Consider the following 21,518-nt stretch of genomic DNA (forward strand, 5'->3'; position numbering starts at 1 on the left):
CAAATAAAATAACTTTGATAAAATGCTAAAGCTCATTGCAAATAGAGTCTAACATTCTCAAGTATGAACAAAAAGAGGAGATGCATACAGAAGCAAATATTTTGGAATATGAGCTATTTCTATCAACTGGTAGCAAGCTCACTAGAATGAGGCCCTAACTTTGTCACAAGTGAGATTCTCTCTCAGCAGCTGGAAAGTCAACCTCAACTGTCCTGACATACTATCAGCCCGTGCATGCCTTAGTGTTGCGATTCACTGCTTTAAAGAGTTTATTTTGGTTTGGATGGAGGACACCTGCATTACGGTGTAAGCTAACCCTTTGTTTTTTGAGCTTATGCTCCTTGAAAGACCCAAACAGCACCCAACGGCAAGAAGTTCAATAGTGAGCATCGGAGCAGCTAGGCCTAGCATTGCCGCACAGGTGGCTACAGCTGCCAGTGGATCTATGTGCGAGAGCACCGGCTCGAGGCGGAAAAGTAATCAAAATGGCCATGGTGGGGGCTTTGATTAATGCCATGTTGGACCTGTGGTCAAGGCAAAAAGTCCGAAAAATTGTACAGCGAAGGGTTCTTCCATTCAAAATTTCAAACATTCTTATGCGTGGACTCTATGGGGTATGTGATGGTGCCACGAAGCTGTCCGAATTATCGGTCGTCCGGAAAGTACGCCGTTGATTGTACACTGGCAACTCCTCCAGCTGACAATACGGCGTCAAAGACCATTTGTTAGGATTCCTTTATGTTACTCGAGCCAGCATTAGCGCAACATTCGTTCCATTTCAACAAAATTACAGCTAATTATCCCTGATAGAAGCACAAATTCCCCTAATTTCTCTTGAGTATTTTCACAATACATATCCCTGGGAATTCCCAGTTTTCCCAGTTGGTAGACACCCTGCACAGTGTAGCCAGAAGTCTATGTATATTTCCTTGTGAGCAAAAACATTATACTAGTTTCTATCACCATCAGGCAAGCTTTCCATCAGCACCACAACCTCTGAACACGTTGCCGATGGTTTGTGGTTTAACGGGATGCTGTTTGCAAGGTTTCCTTCACAGATGCACAGACACACAAATAGCACTAGCATTGTGGAAGTCACAAATATGGCATCACAACCATGGAGGCAGAGTTTCTCACCGTTCCAGTGACGTGGATGTCGACGACCTTGAGCATTTTGAGCGTTCGAGTCGCAGCCAGTCCGTCCCTGAGGATCTCCAGCGATGTCCACACGTCGCCAATGAGCTGTAGGGAATCCAGCGTCAGCTCACGAAGCTGGGTTGCCAGCAGACGGCAGACGACGAAGATGGCACAGGCTGTGATCCTGGTGCGCAGGTCACACTGGCTCAGCCGTAGGCACGTCAGCGACTCATTTGAGCGCAGGGCTTCACAGAAGAGGAGCAGGAAGGTACTTTGGCGAGCTGTTGGAAGCACAAGCTGCAACAAAAAGGAATCAAGAGCTGGTAGCCCCTACGTAGCAATCCACCTATTGACAGCTATTAACAATGCTAATTAATGCAAAACTTCCGTTTATTAAACTTCAATATACCGAGGGGTGAGGTTGGCCACTGCGATAGCACAATTGGCAAAGGCACCGCATGCTGCATTCATACACATTCATTTACTTTGTCCTTACTATGCCTACTTTCAATTAAGAAAACAATTAATTTTCCCTGTGGTTTCCTTGCCTTCACTGTCTGTTTTGTTTTTCAAATTATGGGTTTTTACGTGCCAAAACCACTTTCACTGTCTGTTTCCTTGACCCACTTGTAATTAGGAAAAATCAAGCATCTCAAATCCACTTTTCTCAACTGAACTTATCTAAAATGCACCACAGGCACTAGTGTGACCATATAAGAAAAGAAAACATAGCAATAATAATGTTTTCGAGATACAAGCGCACAAGTTCTCACATTCAGTGGCAATACTGCTTAATGAAACAAGCTTTTACCACGTTATGCAGTGGTGTTCACTCTGACAGTTCCTTGTGACTACGCAATACAAATCCACATTTGTCAAGCAGTATATTTACAGTTTTGAATCATGCGCACAATTCAGGAAAATTATACGATTGGGATCTGCTCATAAATAGGTAGATAAATGTTTCAGGTTCTATTTGAATGTTCTGAACATCTTGGCAACTGATCACGTCTGTCATTTAACGTCTTTTTTTTTCCGCTCTTTTTTGGGGACAGTTGGCAGATACACTCTAATAAAATTCCTGAAAGGGAGTAAAAAACTAAATGTGGCCAAGAAAAAAAATTACCGCGGGCTTTCCGTGAAGAGTGCCTGCTCTACATTGATATGCTACTGTTAATTCGAAATTCTTTTTTCATTGTGAACAGGCAACTAACATTTCAGTTTATGAGCTAACATTTACTACCTTACTCAATCAATGAGTTTCCAATGCAAAGGTTATGGAATATGACGAGAAATGACCGATAACAGCACATATAGCAACTTAGGCCTTGTGTGGTCCTTTTTTTCGACAAAAAGAAAACACACACACAAGGAAAAATCTGCGAAATCATTTCTAAATATCTTCGTCAAAATACATCCCTGCACCAGTAATAAAAGCAGTCTCAGATGGAAACATCGTCATCTTGTACATTGTGTACATTACAAACATGTAAACCTGGGGCGCAGTCTTGCAACGGTTCGAAAAGGAACCGTTACAAAATCGCGCTACCTCACGTTTGATAAGGACCGAAGATGCGCGCCAAAATGTGCTAATGATTTAGAAAAAAGTGCGGACGCTCATTTCCAGTGTTTGACAAGCTTTGCATAAAGTTTTATGAAACAACCTTTGTGCACAGGCATTATCATTGTCACACTGGGTTCTTTCTTTATTTCATTGATTTACCTTTTACACTGGCTTTCCTTTTCATTAAAAATAAGTCTTCAAGATTCTTAGGTAACTTTAAATGCTGTTGTTCATTAGGTAAATTTATAAAGTTAGCTAATTAAACGTTTTCGTGCACACTGAATGAGAGATATTTGCAGCAGCCACCATAAACAGCACCCATCAAGGTACAGTGAACGCCGTTCCCGTAGTAACTTCTGGTAATTTTCAATTCTTAGCAACCTTCAGTTATGATGGCAGAATACTGCAGAATAAATGTGAAGTTACATACTGGTCATTGCATGTCGGCCAGTATTTTACATCGCTTGCCAAAAAATAAAAAAAAACTCTAAGATACTTTTTTGAACAATAAAGGGATAAAAATGTTCACTGGCTTTCCGATCTGCTTCATAAACCTATATTCTGAATAAGCTAGATTATTTGAGCTCATGGAGAAAGGAAAAATCGGAGGAGAGGCTCTATCCCTTGCATGTGCTGGGACAAAAGTTTAGAGGAAGTCGCAGGGTACTTTTCAACTGTGGTGGCCATGTTGTCGGGGCACAACGGCAGTTTTGTTATGGTGATGTGTGTCCTGCATGTGCTGCCCCATAGGTCTCATACTGTGGCAAAGGCACTGTGTGTGCGAGATGGTGTTTGTCTCCGTGTTTTGTTCCACTGTGTTATACAGACCGTGCCCTTCCGACTGTTGTTGTGGCCAGGTGTGACTGGAAGAAGTAATAAGCGCGAAATGCGCACACAAGCAATGCCTATACCATGTACCACGCCACGGATGAAGGACGATCTGAGAATACATTCCAGATTGCTGTTATACTGTTATAACTAGACAGAAGTGTATACAACAACACATCTCCAAGCTACCACAGTATATGCGACGTGCCGGCACACCTTGAAGGGCTCCTCATCAGGTCTGGCAATTTTGAGCCGACAAGCACAGTGTCCACAATGCGCACCAACGACCGTGTCTGCTAAGTATTACACCCCTACTTGCCGCGGAAAGAGCTCAAAGTTCAAAGCAAGCGCCGTTCATGCCCCGAGCGCCGCGCTCCCAGCTGGACAGCAGACATCGATTGCGCAAGTGCGCCTACATGCCAGTGCTGTGACGCCACTCTCAGTGACACATGACCTCGAGAATCATTCAAGGCAACATCAGTTATTTGTATAATCTGTTGCTTCAACAGACCCCTTAAAGTTTAGAGAAACAATAAAACATACAAAGCGACTGTCTGTACATTTTTGTTTTGCTTTGTACAGTAGCAAGAGATGTACAGGGGTGGTCAGAAGTTCCTAGGCCACCCCGCCCGACTGAGGAACAGCACCTCGCCTCTAGTGTGGCGCTGCCATTGCAAGGCCGCCTTGGCACGTGCTGGCTTCGAGCATATGCCAGGAGGGGGGTGCATCCCTCTCCCTTTCCTACTCGCCTTGATAACAAACTGAGAAAAAGGACAGTGCGGCATGTGCCCTCACTGTTCGCACTTCGAATTCCACGGCTGAGCAGCACGTGGCGTAGGAGGCGAAAGTGTTCCAGAAAGTGATGCGCCATGCTTGCGGCCATATTTAGTTAGACACCGTATATACTTGTCCATAGTTTTTGGCTTCCTGGAGAGCAATATAGTAGTGCATTTAACTTCCCATGGTCCGTGCTGTGGTTCTCTCAGCCATCTGTGCAAGGAAATTCGCTGGATACGAACATAGTAAGAGCCCGAAATGTGCTCATGTTGTCGAAGAGTTCTTGTTCGCTGCGATGTTGCCAGTGCGCTGTCCAAAGCTGCATGTTACTGAGTGCATTTACAGCCACTTAAAATGCAAGGCTAATAAAGACGCTCATAGGCTCGAGCAGCTAGCACTTATGGTACACTTTTGCGAACTGTTCGGTTCGCTCCTCGGCAGTACCTTCGATCTATCCATGCTATGTTTTTCTGCGCTGATGCTCGTCCGTCCGTGCTCCCAAAGCAGAGGACTCACGTGCTATAATGTTAGAAAATAAATGCCTTACGTATATGCGTTTCACAAAGCGCCATCAAATGCCCAATTAGTGTGTTGAGGCCTTGCATGATGGTCTTGAAACTGCATGTTACCTCGATTTTATTTTGCCCGCTGGTCATGTGACGCACAGATAGATTCGCAATCTATCTGCGCCATTCTACTATAATCCAACTTGCATGCTCCTGGCTGCACCCACTCAAGTGCCATTTGCACCAACTGCACAAAAGTGTGGTATATTTGCGTTTTCACGGCAATGCAATGTTTCCAGTAGTAGGGTTATGCAACTACAGTCAACGACCGATTTTTCGAATGTGCCCGATAATTTGGACGCTTTCGCAGCACCGCCACGGTACCCCTAGAGTCAATGTATAAAGAAGCCTCAAATTTCGGACACGAAAACCCTTTGCCGTCCGATTTTACGAACTTTTCAGGTCCGAAACGGCATTGATGGAAGCCACCGCCACCGCCATTTTGATATCTCACCACCTTGAGCGGCGCTTTCGCAAGCAGGTCCGCTGGCAGCCGTAGGCACCACCGCAGCAACGCTAGGCCAACCTACTTCTACGTTTGCTACCAAGTTTCTTGCTGTTCGATGCAGCGTTTTTCACCAAAACAATTCGTCACTGTTAGCAATAGCACCAACTCTGCCTTTGTAACCCTCGCCAATGGCTTCGAAGCTCGGAAAACATAACGCGTGGCATTATAAGGGTTCCCGAAAGTCAGCTTCGCCTCAATGTAGCCGTGTTAAGCGGTGAAGCACACGCAACCTGTTGCGGTGAAGCGTACCAAGAGTGGGAAGAGGCAACTGTCACGGGACAGTACGTATTCCTTAATTATACATGCGTGCACCCGCCATATCCTGTCCCAGTATGAGCATCGATACGCCTAATAAATGTAATGGCCGGCTTTAACGGCTATTTCAGACTTGCCTGCGGCAATTTGAGCTAACGGGGCCAGTAACATTTAGTGCTTCGAAAAGTCGTTCGGGTATCGGCGACAAAAGTTATGGTTTTATGCCGCAGAGGCCGCACACACAAGGGAAGGCGACAAACTGCCTCGCAATGTAAGCGAGTGTATGGGATGGAAGAACGTTGCTCTCAACTGCCATCACCCTCTTTAGGACACACCGTATGGAGGCATCTCGTCTCGGCACCGTTCGTAGATGCATAGTCTTTTGTTGAGGTTCTAGCATTGCTATTAGGCATAATACACATTGTCTACTGTGGGCAAGCATATCATAAGCACATCTGTTATTTGGAATGCATGTAAGACGTTCGCCATCATTTTTTGTCTCGTACCTGATGGTGCAAATTGTTCTAGCTCATTTGTATCTTTATACAGTAAAACCTCGTTAAACCGTACCCGCTTAAACAGTAGTTTCGTTTTAAAAGTAGTAAAGTCAAATCCCCGACTCAGCGGCCATTGAACATAATGTGTTTCGTATCCGCATAAACCGTACCAGCTTACTGCGTACGCATCGGTTAAAACGTAGCATTTGAACTTTTCGTCGTGCAAACACGGCGCTGCGCCGTCTCCATCGGGCGGCCCGGCAGAACAACACGCCTCAGAGATCGGAACAACGGCCTCGAAGCGCCCTGTGCGTTTGCGCGTGAAGCCACATCAACATCAACATCATTTCGACGCGGTGCCAGAGAGCGTTATGGCGTCGTGCAAGCGAGGACTCGCGTCGTTCCGAAGCTTGTATAAAAAAGACGCCGGGTACTCAGCATAGAAGAAAAATTAGACATCGTCCGTGCTATCGAACGTGACACGAAGAAGTCGGCGCTGACACGCAACAGGGATCTGCTGTTGACTACAGTGTGTGGCATTTGGAATGCGAAGAAGTTGCTCGGCAGCGCTGCTGCGACCGCGAAGATATGTCGGCTACGAGATTCGACTTTTCGCCATCGTTGCCTCTGTTGTTGCCGAAGTGTCGACTAGCGACAGTGACGAGGACGACACGGAAAGCGATAGCACGGGCGATTCAGGCCCGACAGTGGCATAAGCTGCGCGTTGCGTCAGCCTCATGAATGCAATCGTCGCGACGACAATAGGGGCGCGATAACGTAACTATATTCCAAATGAAAATTATTCCAAACTCCGGCACCCGTAATGAAAAAGGCGCCCCCGGGACTTCTGCAGCACTACTGCGCACGTGCACGGTGAATACGTAACGCCAACGAGGAATCTGCCATGCGAGTGTTTGCCAAGAAGAGGGTGCTGGCTGAAAAGCTGGCACGCAGCTTCAGTAAGTTTGAGGCCGCTGTCATCGGCGTGCTAGGCCGCCGCGGCATCAAACGAAAATAACCCCTTTGTCGCGCGAAGTGAATAAATACTGCATGTTTTTTCCCCTTTCATCGCACTCTCTCTGAGTTCCGTTTTCGACAGGTAGGTAAGTGGGCGATCTCATGCTATTCGGTTAAACAGTACTACCGTTTAGTACGTACCTTTCCCGAGCTCCGGCCAACTACGGTTTAACGAGGTTTCACTGTATCTATTTTGCACCCAGGTGCATATCTCTGTTCTTCCTGGGCTCCAAAATTTTATTTAATTGTTTAGAAAATTAAGTTTCTTGCCTACTCAAATAAACATGTTTGCAACATACCGTGCATGGTATACTGTCCATGGGAAGGCAAGATTAATTGGCCGCTGTTAGCACTGCCGTCTTGCTTCACTCTTGAGCAGCACTTACTGATTACACATTAATAACAACCTTTGCCAAATGACTACAGGTTAATGCTGTACTACTCCAAATGTTTCAAATACATCTATTTTTCTGCTATGAAACTGCTCCAGAGCGCTGGTGTGGCTGCTTCTAAACCACTCCAGAACGACATTTTCACTGCTCCAAAAATTTCTCCAAATCCTAAAATGGTTGGACCACCACTGTTCATGCTTTTTATTAGTGGCACGAGCATCGAGTGACAATCTTGTTTCTTGAGCAGCACTTCCAGTTCCCCTCCCGAGACGACCGGGGACAAGATTCAAAATAAATTAGAAAAAAAATTAAGTACAAAATTCATGGGTTTCCTTATAGATATGACATCACAGCATAAGTTTAGTTACAAGTTGAGTTGCTGAAGTGTCTGGAATAATTATAATTAATTAGAAATCCCTGTTTACGACACACCAAACCACAGAACCGTAGCCTTGAGACCTCCCACATGAGCATGACTTTGGCAAAATTCCTGGAAACCCGGAAGTAGAAAGCGGAAGAAAGCAGAAGCAATGACGTCAGACACAAGAAGGTGACATGATATTTAGCCAGCTTTAGTACATATATATAGAAATATATATACATAAATATATATACATATATATAGAAAAGTATCAGTCATAACTCTCGTAGTATAGCCTTCTGAGCCGTTTCCCTTTCTTTTCTTTTCTTTTTTTTCTTTGAAAGAAGTCCTATTAGGGTTATTATAATTACACGAAGGTATTTCGCCCTCGCCAGCAGCAGTACTTGAGATAGCTATTCCGGCGGCTAGCTTCCCACGCTATGCGTGCCGCCCTCGCACCTGTTTAAGCTTTTTCCTAGACGCTAGAGCTATACAATGTCCGCGCAACCTTGAGCGATCGGAAAGCGCGTTTTCCACTCTTAGCCGGGGAGAGGGGAGACTTCGTTCCGGCCGCGAAGCTCTCTACATCTCAGTAAGGTGCCTGGTGGTGGTCTCGTGCTGACGATGCCCTCTCGGTGAGCGCATATTTCCCCCCTCATCTTTTAAGAGATTCAATACATACCAGCATTTGTCTCGCAAACCAGATTTATTTCAAGGGAATTTTCCACGTCTCAATAATTTCTCTCGTCGTATTCGAGTGCTGATTGCCGTGTTAAGTTTGTTAACGAAGCTTCCCCTCAAGTCTAAATATTGTAAGGCAGTTTGTCGTGTGCGTATCATGGCCACGCATGCTTATATCGCCTTCCGTTTCCCTACCACGGTTGCACTTTAAAACCACGGCGCTGCAATATTGCTTTCCTCTCCTTCCTTCTTCTCCGCCCTTAAACTGACTTTCTTAACTACTACACGCAGAGCAAAAGCAACAGCGCGCGCATGCGATCCCATAGATGAGATGAATACATATATATAGAAAAGTATCAGTCATAGCTCTCGTAGTATAGCCTTCTGAGCCGTTTCCCTTTCTTTTTCTTTTCTTTTTTTTCTTTGAAAGAAGTCCTATTAGGGTTATTATAATTACACGAAGGTATTTCGCCCTCGCCAGCAGCAGTACTTGAGATAGCTATTCCGGCGGCTAGCTTCCCACGCTATGCGTGCCGCCCTCGCACCTGTTTAAGCTTTTTCCTAGACGCTAGAGCTATACAATGTCCGCGCAACCTTGAGCGATCGGAAAGCGCGTTTTCCACTCTTGGCCGGGGAGAGGGGAGACTTCGTTCCGGCCGCGAAGCTCTCTACATCTCAATAAGGTGCCTGGTGGTGGTCTCGTGCTGACGATGCCCTCTCGGTGAGCGCATATTTCCCCCCTCATCTTTTAAGAGATTCAATACATACAAGCATTTGTCTCGCAAACCAGATTTATTTCAAGGGAATTTTCCACGTCTCAATAATTTCTCTCGTCGTATTCGAGTGCTGATTGCCATGTTATAGTTTGTTAACGAAGCTTCCCCTCAAGTCTAAATATTTTAAGGCAGTTTTCCTAGTCTCTAAAGCCGCTCGAGTTCACGCTGCTCCTCTGGCGGCCATTTTTCCAAGAAATTATGCCTTCCAACCACTCAGACTGCGCGGACAACATCAGTCCCTTCCCACATAAGTATGAGGCTCGGAGCAGGAGCTATGGCGCTTGAAAGTAACCGTTGGCTTGACGAACCAACCGACTGAGCTACCTTTCCGGGCAACATTGAAGGATCACGAGCTCAAATCACATGTTATGTTCCTTTTTTCCCCCCTTTTTTTTTTCTTTCTTTTAATGTATTTTCCTTCATTTTATCACTGTACGGAAACCCTCCTAAACAAAAAGTTATATATCCTCAATTATGTGTGGCCACACATGTGCAGGTCATAAATACCAGGTTCTCTAGCCGAGTGCCATACATGCGGTATAACCGAGCTCAGATTGGCCCACCTTGACTGATCAAATAGGGCACCACTGTAGGTTAAATGAGGCGTACAACTCCTGCGGGACCCGCCGTGGTTGCTCAGTGGTTATGGTGTTAGACTGCTGAGCACGAGGTCGCGGGATCGGACCCCGGCCACGGCGGCCGCATTTCGATGGGGGCGAAATGCAAAAACACACGTGTACTTAGAATTAGGTGCACGTTATAGAACCCCAGGTGGTCGAAATTTTCGGAGTCCTCCACTACGGCGTGCATAATCAGAAAGTGGTTTTGTCACGCAGAACCCCATAATTCAATTTTTAATTTAACTCCTGCGGGGACGGTAGAGTATCCGTCTCCAGTGCAAGAGGACTGTGATTCAAATCCCAATGCCGCGCAATTCTCCACCGGAAAATACAAAAAAAAAAAACCGTGTGTTGAGAAAATTGCACAAACAGGCCTGGAGTGCGGCCTGATCCCGGTGACCAGAACCGGTAACGCACTCTCTCACCAGAGCAGGATTGGCCACCCTGGTGCAGTACTTGGCCACAACCTCCTATATGAATACAACAATCAAACCCTGGCCCTCAGTCCCCAGCAGCCGCGAAGCAACTGACCACGGCGGCGGTCAGATCTGTGACGCTGCAGAGGGTGCTAAGAATACCTGGCTCCGGACAGGCCGCCATTGGAATCTGAACCTGGCAACGTTTAACGTTAGAACGCTATCTAGTGAGGCGAGTCTAGCAGTGTTATTGGAGGAATTAGAGGGTAGTAAATGGGATATAATAGGTCTCAGTGAGGTTAGGAGGACAAAAGAAGCATATACAGTGCTAAAAAGCGGTCATGTACTGTGTTACCGGGGCTTAGCGGAGAGACGAGAACTAGGAGTCGGATTCCTGATTAATAAGGAAATAGCTGGTAACATACAAGAATTCTATAGCATTAACGAGAGGGTGGCAGGTCTTGTTGTGAAACTTAATAAGAGGTACAAATTGAAGGTGGTACAAGTCTATGCCCCTACATGCAGTCATGATGACCAGGAAGTTGAAAAGCTTTTATGAAGACGTGGAATCGGCGATGGGTAAAGTCAAAACAAGATACACTATACTGATGGGCGACTTCAATGCCAGGGTAGGCAAGAAACAGGCTGGAGACAAGTCAGTGGGGGAATATGGCATAGGCTCTAGGAATAGCAGAGGAGAATTGGAGAATTATTAGTAGAGTTTCCAGAACAGAATAATATGCGGATAATGAACACCTTTTTCCGCAAGCGGGTTAGTCGAAAGTGGACGTGGAGGAGCCCGAATGGTGAGACGAGAAATGAAATCGACTTCATACTGTGCGCGAACCCTGGCATCATACAAGATGTAGACGTGCTCGGCAAGGTACGCTGCAGTGACCATAGGATGGTAAGAACTCGAATTAGCCTAGACTTGAGGAGGGAACGGAAGAAACTGGTACACAAGAAGCCAATCAATGAGTTAGCGGTAAGAGGGAAACTAGAGGAATTCCGGATCAAGCTACAGAACAGGTATTCGGCTTTAACTCAGGAAGAGGACCTTAGTGTTGAAGCAATGAACGACTATCTCATGGGCATCATTAAGGAGTGCACAATAGAAGTCGGTGGTAACGCCGTTAGACAGGAAACCAGTAAGCTATCGCAGGAGACGAAAGATCTGATCAAGAAACGCCAATGTATGAAAGCCTCGAACCCTACAGCTAGAATAGAACTGGCAGAACTTTCTAAGTTAATCAACAAGCGTAAGACAGCGGACATCAGGAACTATAATATGGATAGAATTGAACAGGCTCTCAGGAACGGAGGAAGCCTAAAAACAGTGAAGAAGAAACTAGGAATAGGCAAGAATCAGATGTGTGCGTTAAGAGACAAAGCCGGCAATATTGTTACTAATACGGATGAGATAGTTCAAGTGGCTGAGGAGTTCTATAGAGATTTATACAGTACCAGTGGCACCCACGACGATAGTGGACGAGAGAATAGACTAGAGGAATTCGAAATCCCACAGGTAACGCTAGAAGAAGTAAAGAAAGCCTTAGGAGCTATGCAAAGGGGGAAAGCAGCTGGGGAGGATCAGGTAACAGCAGATTTGTTGAAGGATGGTGGTCAGATTGTTCTAGAGAAACTGGCCACCCTGTATATGCAATGCCTCATAACCTCGAGCGTACCGGAATCTTGGAAGAACGCTAACATAATCCTAATCCATAAGAAAGGGGACGCCAAAGACTTGAAAAATTATAGACCGATCAGCTTACTGTCCGTTGCCTACAAAGTATTTACTAAGGTAATCGCAAATAGAATCAGGAACACCTTAGACTTCTGTCAACCAAAGGACCAGGCAGGATTCCGTAAAGGCTACTCAACAATAGACCATATTCACACTATCAATCAAGTGATAGAGAAATGTGCAGAATATAACCAACCCTTATATATAGCTTTCATTGATTACGAGAAAGCGTTTGATTCAGTCGAAACCTCAGCAGTCATGGAGGCATTACGGAATCAGGGTGTAGATGAGCCATATGTAAAGATACTGGAAGATATCTATAGCGGCTCCACAGCCACCGTAGTCCTCCACAAAGAAAGCAACAAAATCCCTATAAAGAAAGGCATCAGGCAGGGAGATACGATATCTCCAATGCTATTCACAGCATGTTTACAGGAGGTATTCAGAGGCCTGGATTGGGAAGAATTGGGGATAAAAGTTGATGGAGAATACCTTAGCAACTTGCGATTCGCTGATGATATTGCCTTGCTTAGTAACTCAGGAGACCAATTGCAATGCATGCTCACTGACCTATAGAGGCAAAGCAGAAGGGTGGGTCTGAAAATTAATCTGCAGAAAACTAAAGTATTGTTTAACAGTCTCGGAAGAGAACAGCAGTTTACGATAGGTAGCGAAGCACTGGAAGTGGTAAGGGAATACATCTACTTAGGGCAGGTAGTGACCACGGATCCGGATCATGAGACTGAAATAACCAGAAGAATAAGAATGGGCTGGGGTGCGTTTGGCAGGCATTCTCAAATCATGAACAGCAGGTTGCCACTATCCCTCAAAAGGAAAGTGTATAACAGCTGTGTGTTACCAGTACTCACATATGGGGTAGAAACCTGGAGGCTTATGAAAAGGGTTCTGCTGAAATTGAGGACGACGCAACGAGCTATGGAAAGAAGAATGATGGGTGTGACGTTAAGGGATAAGAAAAGAGCAGATTGGGTGAGGCAACAAACGCGGGTAAACGACATCCTAGTTGAAATCAAGAAAAAGAAATGGGCATGGGCCGGACATGTAATGAGGAGGGAAGATAACTGATGGTCACTAAGGGTTATGGACTGGATTCCAAGGGAAGGGATGCGTAGCAGGGGGCGGCAGAAAGTTAGGTGGGCGGATGACATTAAGACGTTTGCAGGGACAACATGGCCACAATTAGTACATGACCGGGGTAGTTGGAGAAGTATGGGAGAGGCCTTTTTCCTGCAGTGGGCGTAACCAGGCTGATGATGATGATGATGACTAATGGAAAACATTTGACTGGCATGAACTGAACATCTGCCTAGCAAAGTGGATGTGACGTCACTCCCTCCTCTCTCGCGTCTCCCGTTGCTCACCTGCTAGCTCGCTCACTTGGTTGTAACAGCTGCGTGCGTGCACTCGTTACATGCTCGATATCAGCACCAAAGAGAGCGCTTAAGGTGCACTTCGTGTGCTGCTCGCTAGGGGGCTATGCCCCACCAGGTGGGGCGCACTGCGCTTCCCCCTCGCCCTCCCTCACTCTTCGCCCGCATATTGTGCCAGGGGAAATACGTTCACTCACTTAACCTAAAGAACACCAACACTGAGGTGCGAGTGCCACTAAGAGACGCCCAAGTCGAAAATTAGGGTCGCCTCCCATTATCTTATCTTTAACTAGTCGATTCTCTGAAATTTTTGTAAAAATATATTTAACATTCTGCTTCTACAGTTACAAGAATTTAACTTTCTCAAATGCAACAAACTTAGTGCAATCGATCTCGTAAAAGGATTTGTGCATTTTACATGTATTTGAGTAGGCAAATCTGTGTTGAAATCAAGCTATACTTACGGATAACTTTTCTTGGCTATGAAGCGAAGGCTATGGAAACTAAGCCCGCTTCTTTCACCGCTGCTGGAAGTCCCACAGTTTTGTTTGCGCTTTCTTACGTGGGAAATAGACAGCAATATCCTTTTTGTTTTTGTTTTGACAGCACCTAATTTGAAACAATGCGTAATATTCACCAGTGAGCTATAGGTATTTTATTTATTTTTAGTCCGCTCTTTCGAGTTTCCGCACACCCGAAACCGTCGCACGTTTTGCACGTTTACCAAATGCGAAATGGCGCCCATGTCTTCTGGTGAGTGTTTGTCACTTGCTGTCCCGCCAATCAACTCCCTGAGAGGCCGTTGATCAACTTCAGCAAAAAAAGAGTGTTGAAGCGCACACACACATACATACACACAAAAAGTGTTTGCAGCGCCTGCGCGGAAGCCAAGCGAATCCATCTGGACATCGCAACCTTCGGCATGTACAAAGGAGTGAGCAAGCAAGCTGAGTGCTGCACCAGCTCTACCAACGCCAGAGTCGGTTGTGCGTCCAAGCCCTAACCGACGTCATACGTCTGCTTCGGAGCTCTTACGGAGGCCAAGGCTCGTTGTTCGGAACTTGGTACATATCGAATGTGAATAAACATTGATTTACGCCGAGTTAACTGTATCTGCCTTCACTAAAGAGGTTGTGCGAGGTTTGCGAAACCAAAACCGGTGCCAAGCGCATGGACTACATTGCGTACGAATACAGTCATGTACAGAAGCTCCGCCCCTGTAGCTTTCACTTCCTAGCCAAGAAAAGTTGTCTGCAAGTAAAGCTTCCTCTTAGCCGTACACTCCCACGATAACTCGCACCCACACTCACACTGCCCCAAGCGCTCCCAAATGTATTCCTTTTGTGTTTTCAGTGCACTCCCTGCGCCTCCAGGTGCAACTCATGCAGTAGCTAACATTGTTTACCTGTTGCACCATCCGTGGAGAGGTCATCCAGACACACAAATCTTGCAAAATAAATTTCTGACAGCAGGTGGAGCTAATCTCTTGGTACACTGTCATTTTTTCTCGGCAGAAAAGCCATAGCGAACTTCTGTGGTAGGGTTAAGTGCACTTTGACAGACGAAGACATTTATTAACAGCCGAAGTCTGAATCCCAAGAAACTGACGAAAAGCAGAATTGTGTAAGAAATAAACGGGGCTGAGATGCAGTCATGAAAAAGAAACCCAGCAGTCAAAAAGTTCACGTTGCCATAGGAAAGTGCATGTCACGGCAACAAAAAAAATCCTGACTCCCGATTGTTACAGGCCACTGCCTCGGTACTCGTGCCCATTCACTCCTAGTGAGGAAGCACACAGTTGAACACATGTACTATTGCAGACAAAAGTTTGTGGGCTACAGATGTAACAAAAAAAGAAAACCAACTATGGTTTCAACCTAACAGCAAAGTTGAGAAATCCAGGTTGTACTACCTCTTTTGAGCATCTCCGAGGGTGCAAGTCCCCATTTTAGCCTACTGAAGTTATAAGGGAGCAATATTTATTTTTTATGAAAACTGTGGTTTGTAAACATTTTTTTCCTGACAGAACAAATCACCTGCAGGGCGGCAGCTGATCTGTAAGTGAGATAATATTTGCTATAACATCATCATTGCTCAAATTGGTTATATTTGGTACACCTTACTAAAAAAAGCAGATTTACAGAGCATGTCTTTGAGCTTGTTTCTATGCCCTGTGTCGTGTTGTTAAAATCTGGCTTTTTCTACTCTGCTGGGATAATTTTTCCTGGTGATAGCAGAAGGATAAAAGAATCTGTACTGGTGAGGTCTGGCAGTTACAACCATAGGAATGAAGTTATAGGAGATACGATGGCACAGAGGAAGCTCTCGGTCATAACATCTTTAAATAAGCTCTTTAGAGACAAGCAAAGAAGCAAAAATAGTTTAACTGCTGCCCACCATGCTCTACCCAAAGCAGCCAGTCAACTCATCCTTCCAATGCAGGTACTAAAACATAACAGTATAGCTCGCACACTCTTCTATTCTCTAGCATTAAATATTATATAATTCAACATCAAACAAGATTTGTCAGCCAGAACATGGCTGTTGTGATTGAATGTGCTAGGAAGGAAATGGTGCTGCTTGTCACTGCTTAACAAGTTGAATGCATCGAGAAGCAATACTCGCTGCAGCTAATCCGGCTGGTAATAAGACCACTGAATTTCCCATACCGCTACGCTCCTGACACAGCGGTGCTTAGCCAGAAGACAGTGCAACATGATGGCTCCGTATTCGATGGAATCCTTGTCACAGTTCTTGCCTGTAACTGTGGCATCCTCCAGGTGACCGATGGCAATTCTCCCCGGTGCAACCTCGGTGACTTCGAATCCGATGAACCAGAGCATCTCATTCACCACGTCCAGATGCTCAAAGAGACAACAAGCCCTCGTCAGGGTCTCAGTGCATTGCAGCGGAAGCTGGAACCTGGTCCTGCTGAAGGGTGAGCGCAGCAGCAGCAGCTCTCGCTCGAGAGCGGCAGGATCCGGAAGGTTGGGCTCCATTCGCTTGACCCGCAGGACATAGCTTGAGAGCGGCGTTTCAACGGGACAGGACGCCATCCTGCGGCAAGAGAATTCACAAGGAAGTTGTGAATACGAATGGCAGAATGGGCTCCACTAGCATGCCTTTCCTGTTAACCTTTACGAGCCTAGGTGCCAGTGTGTGCACATGACAGCTCGTCAATCCATGCATCCTCATTCTCCTGTTTGTTGTGGTTGTTGCTCATCTTTACTGACCTGTACCCTTGTCCTTTTCGTGCCCATATTTTGCTGTGTGAAAAATAAATCTCAAGTTGGAAGTCAGCATTGTGTCTGTCTCTTTCTTGCCCCATTTTTAAAGTCATGTACCAACTGGCCCTACAACAAACTCTCCTGAATCAGGCAGCTGCTTATTTAAAAGGCTAACTGGGGTCAAAGAGCGGTGAAATGAAAAGGGATTTCAAACTACTGTACATTTACGAAAGATGTCAAAATCGTAAGACGACAGATGAAGCCAAGGAAAGCACAGTGATTTAAACTAGTTTTTCTTTTTGCTAAGCTGTAAAATTCGAGAGACAAATTTGCAATAGACTTCATATTATGCATATAAACTTTATTATATTTACTACTTTTTTAACTGGGAGATCACCATGTATGTCAAGCAGACATTCTGTGTTCAGCTCCCACTGGCAGCAACAGTTGTCTTCCCTGCTGCCTTAATTTCCCTTTCTTCTGAGAATATTTAAGCTATCCCAAACTGATTAGTTACCTATTAAATGTGCAATTACATTTTCCCAGAAACGCAAATTCCCATTAGCCTTTCTTTGCTTCGTGTGGTAGTTACTAAGAATCAGGCCCTCTGTTTCTCAGATTCTTCTTGTGTGAACATATCAGTGTTACAAATTAAAAGCCAAACAGTGCACCAAACCATATGGTATTCTAGTAGCTTAAGCAGGACATGGACACAAGAAGACAAACGCACTAGCCTTTTTTTGTGTCTATGTTCCTGCTTGTGCAACTAGAATACATCACAATCTCGTACCAGCAAGATCCTATGGCGACCAGGGCATCGGAGCAAAATCTTTTTCATTCTGGTTTTGGTTTCGTTCCACTTAAAAAAGTTCCAGTTCTGCTCCAGAACAAAAAAAGAATGATCCGTAATGTTTCATAATAATTTTGGTTCACATGCAAAAATCTTTCAAACCAAAGTAATGATAAAAACATTGTATTTATTTTTCTCAATGAGTGAATTATGAGATCATGCTTAGTGCTTGAGTCAAGGCACCGAGTATGATCTCCGAAGCAGCACATCATCGAGTGTACTTGATGAAATGCGTGACCGCTGTTGCGATAAAATGAGTTTCAATTAACAAAACAAACGATAAAACTTTGGTAATAAATCTTCGTACCCTTAGATAACAAAACGATAAGCTCTTCAGGATGCAAGCGATGGGTTTTGCTGCGGTGCCCATCTGCTGGTGCACCAAGTGGCAGGATTGGATAAGTGGAGTGCTCGACCAGCTATCGCTCGCACTATCCCTGCTTGAGATACGCGCTTACATGGACCCTTGAGATACGCACTAACACTGATGTTGCCTGACGTCGGTTGTTTTGGAGAGCAAACTTTCCTCTTGAACCAAAAACCAATCAAAAATATTTCGGTTTTACTCCAATAGTAAATAATCTTTTGGTTATATTTTTGTTCTGGTCAAAAATATCGTGTTTTTTTTTTTCCATTCCGCTCTGACATACTGACAGTAACTCTCATCCGCTTAATAGGTCATGCTAAAAGCACTTGTATATGAGCTGTGTCTAAAATCTACGTCACAAATGAGATTAGCACTAACTCGTTTTCGTGTGCTACTACTCCATTCTGCATCATAAGACAGGCACCACTGTGTGAATGTATGACACAGATACCATTGGTAGCCAACAGAGTGCTTCGGTCCCAACCCATAGCCCAGTTTACTTGCACGAAAGCTGGAAGCAATCAGCATATCACCCAAAACATCAGTGATGCCGAAACTTTTGATCAATCCACACAGTTATTGATGATTAGTAGGGTTTATTGGTGCAAGGGCCAGATGTGGCCAAAGAGCACTAAGGCGATGATAACGGCTTGTCAATGGTACATGAACTCTGAATTTTGAGGGGTGGATGAAACATTGCTGTATTAGAGGCCTAAATAGCACCTGCTGAAAAGTGCATAAAACATATATGTATAAAAACTATGAGAATGATAAGTGACGTGTGCTGTGAACAAAATATATATTACAGACAGGTTACATACTAAAATATGTTGCTGTAAGTAGCATCAATGTCTCAACAGAGCCCTCAAAGGGCTCCTCACTAGGCCACATAGCAAATTTTGGTTATATGCTGGAAGTCGTTACGTGCCCTCTAGAGAGTGTTCTACCACAAGAATTTTTCAAATTGGTCCATTAATGGCAGAGATAGAAATATTCAGCACCGCAAACTTATGGTTTCAGGAGGCGAGCATTACCGCCAACATAGACATTCTCTCCACATGCCCCCGTCGAATCCACAAGTGAAATTCCTTCCCTGCGTTCTCCCATACCGGAGCTGGAGGATCGCGTGTATACATTACGAGCTCAGTCTTTTTTTTTTTTTTTTTCTTGCTTTTATGCTGTGTGGCGCACTTCTACTGCGGCCTCGTGCACAAGCTGTTGCTTTTGTCTTGTTTTGTGCAGCGCACAATTTTGCGCGCTGTGCATGAGAATACCTGCCTAGCGGTATAAGTCAGTGCTACACAAATATTGAGGCAGATGCAAGCAGATCAAAGAGCATGATCGCACACTGGAACAGGATAGAAAATGACAGTTTCGCTCTCTATGCGTGCAACTGCATGACCTGAGAACAAGCAGACGAAACGGAAGTACATCTCTTTTGCTACGGTACGAAGTAAAACAAACACACGCAGACATTCAGTTTATAGGTTTATTTCTCTAAACTTTAATTTGCCTATTGAAGCAACAGATCAAAAATAAATGCTCTTGCCTAGAATAAGTCTCAAGTTCACATGCCACTGAGAGTGACGGCACAGCACAATGAACTACGTAGGCACACTTGTACAACTGTCGACACTCTGGCTCATGAGGAGAAGGTCACAGAGCATTTGTTTTGAAATTTCAGCTCTTTTCACGCTGCATAGTGGCGTAATACTTTGCAGGCACAATCACTAGCACACACTGTATGCACTGCGCTTGTCAGTTCGAAACAGCCAGACCTGGTGAGGGGCCCCTGTGCTGACACGTGCCAAACAAAATGCTACTATCACAGCAAGAGCCTCTGGTGAGAGGATGTGTTCAGCATAAGGTATCAGCATAAGGCATATAGGCCCAGTTTATACAAGTGCTGCAAAGTGCAGAACGATTTCTCACGCTGCTATATCGACCTTTTACCATGTAATGGTTCTATCGTATATGCTTCTTTCAAACAAAGGACACGGGTTGGCTCCGTGAAAAGGGGACACGGGAGACATGCACACATGGAAAGAAATTCCCCTTAGCTGTACCATAGAAGAGTTGCCGAAGGCGCACCCTCATTCACCACAAAAGGGAAGACGGGCGTGAAGAGGAGAGGAGAGGGTGTGCTTGAAGTTACCGCTAACACTAGATGCCTCCAGGCATCCCAGATGTCACAATGACATTCCTGGCCTCTGCTGTAGTTCGTTTACGGACCTCATCACTGGACGGAGAAGCGAATTCATGGAAATTGGGCAATGCGATATACGATTTCCGTGTCACTGCTTGTGGCATCCGTGCACTTTTTCAGAATGCTTGAGAAAACGGAGATCTTTCGACAACCACTTAGTAAGCTGCAATCAATGGATGCATTTGTGTGCCATCGCCATTAGGCCACAATTAATATGTTTGGAACATTCAAGTTAACTTTCTTAGCGCTGTCCAAGCAGCTCTCCATCAGTCACCCATATCGTCCACAGCCATGACTTCTTGTGGACATTCTCGCAGTTGGCATGCTGGCTTCATGGAGATGTACAGCCCACGAGCTTGTGCATAGACAAATGGGAACAATGCAGACAATTTATGGTTACAAGTGCGAGCTCGAGCCTGGCGCCGGAGGACATCAAGGCCAATACTCTGTTTCAAACATAGGGGAGAGTGAGATGACACGCGTCTTTCAGTGTACCTATCCCCTTGTGTGTTGTAGATTGTGTCGTTGTTTTGGCCAATGCTGTGTCCATCCTGAAAGCTTTGGTGCTATTGGTTGCAATGGTGTGAACCCCCATGTGTGACTGACTGGTTTGCTACGCTTTGTGCAACTGAGGGTATAGTTATGTTTTGGTTGTGTGAAAGATTGGAGATTCGGGTTAGGACCCGGCCTTGGTGTTTGAATAAAGTGTTTCTTTATCGGACAATGGTTCTTTCTTTGCGCTGCCAAGAAATGTTGTGAGCATGCATTTCTTAGCATATCATCGCTGAAAACGAATACCATTGTATAACCATTCCGCAGTAAAGAGTATTGGCACGTGCCATTTTGTCGTACTGAGCATGGGCGGCAAATGTTAAGTCATGCACTTGCAGTTCCGTTGAACAGACTAATTTTCGAAGACATTGGTGTGGAAATGTGCAGCATATGTAACATAGGAGAGTATTTCATTCCATCATGTCAGTACTCTTTTACCACTGCTGTTAGTATTTTTATCTATTTATAATAATTGTCAAGCTGTTTGTATTACACTGTACAACACTAGAGGTTGACCTGCAATGATATACAGTTAAAATGCCTTGTTAATGCATATTGTAGCGTTTTTTGTATGCCTTGTGTATGGGGGCTCGGGCACTTCTCAAGTGAATTGATTTTCACTTTTTGCCTGAGCATTCCCGCATTGTGATGATGCAAATAAATTTCAACTTCAACCGTGCACTTGAGTCAATCGAGGGGCGCCAACTTCAGACTTTAAACACCTTCCCTCCTGAATAGTGTTAAAGATAGCAGAGGATAAAGGGGCAAAAAAAAATTAATTGACGT

The 21,518-nt window shown here is 45.0% G+C and overlaps 1 protein-coding gene across 1 annotated transcript in view; it reads right to left on the reverse strand.

Annotated features, from left to right (window-relative positions):
- LOC142579904 (uncharacterized) overlaps window positions 1-21,518 on the reverse strand; it is an 88,955-nt gene that overhangs the window by 43,305 nt on the left and 24,132 nt on the right. Inside the window, exons 2-3 of the mRNA XM_075690577.1 lie at window positions 16,200-16,587; window positions 1,138-1,434 (exon numbers count right to left, since the gene is read on the reverse strand). Of these exons, the coding sequence (XP_075546692.1) occupies window positions 1,138-1,434; window positions 16,200-16,586 (684 nt within the window). The 5' untranslated portion in view covers window position 16,587. The remainder of the gene's footprint in view (window positions 1-1,137; window positions 1,435-16,199; window positions 16,588-21,518) is intronic.

Source organism: Dermacentor variabilis, chromosome 4, assembly GCF_050947875.1.
Source record: "Dermacentor variabilis isolate Ectoservices chromosome 4, ASM5094787v1, whole genome shotgun sequence".
Lineage (NCBI taxonomy): Eukaryota > Metazoa > Arthropoda > Arachnida > Ixodida > Ixodidae > Dermacentor > Dermacentor variabilis.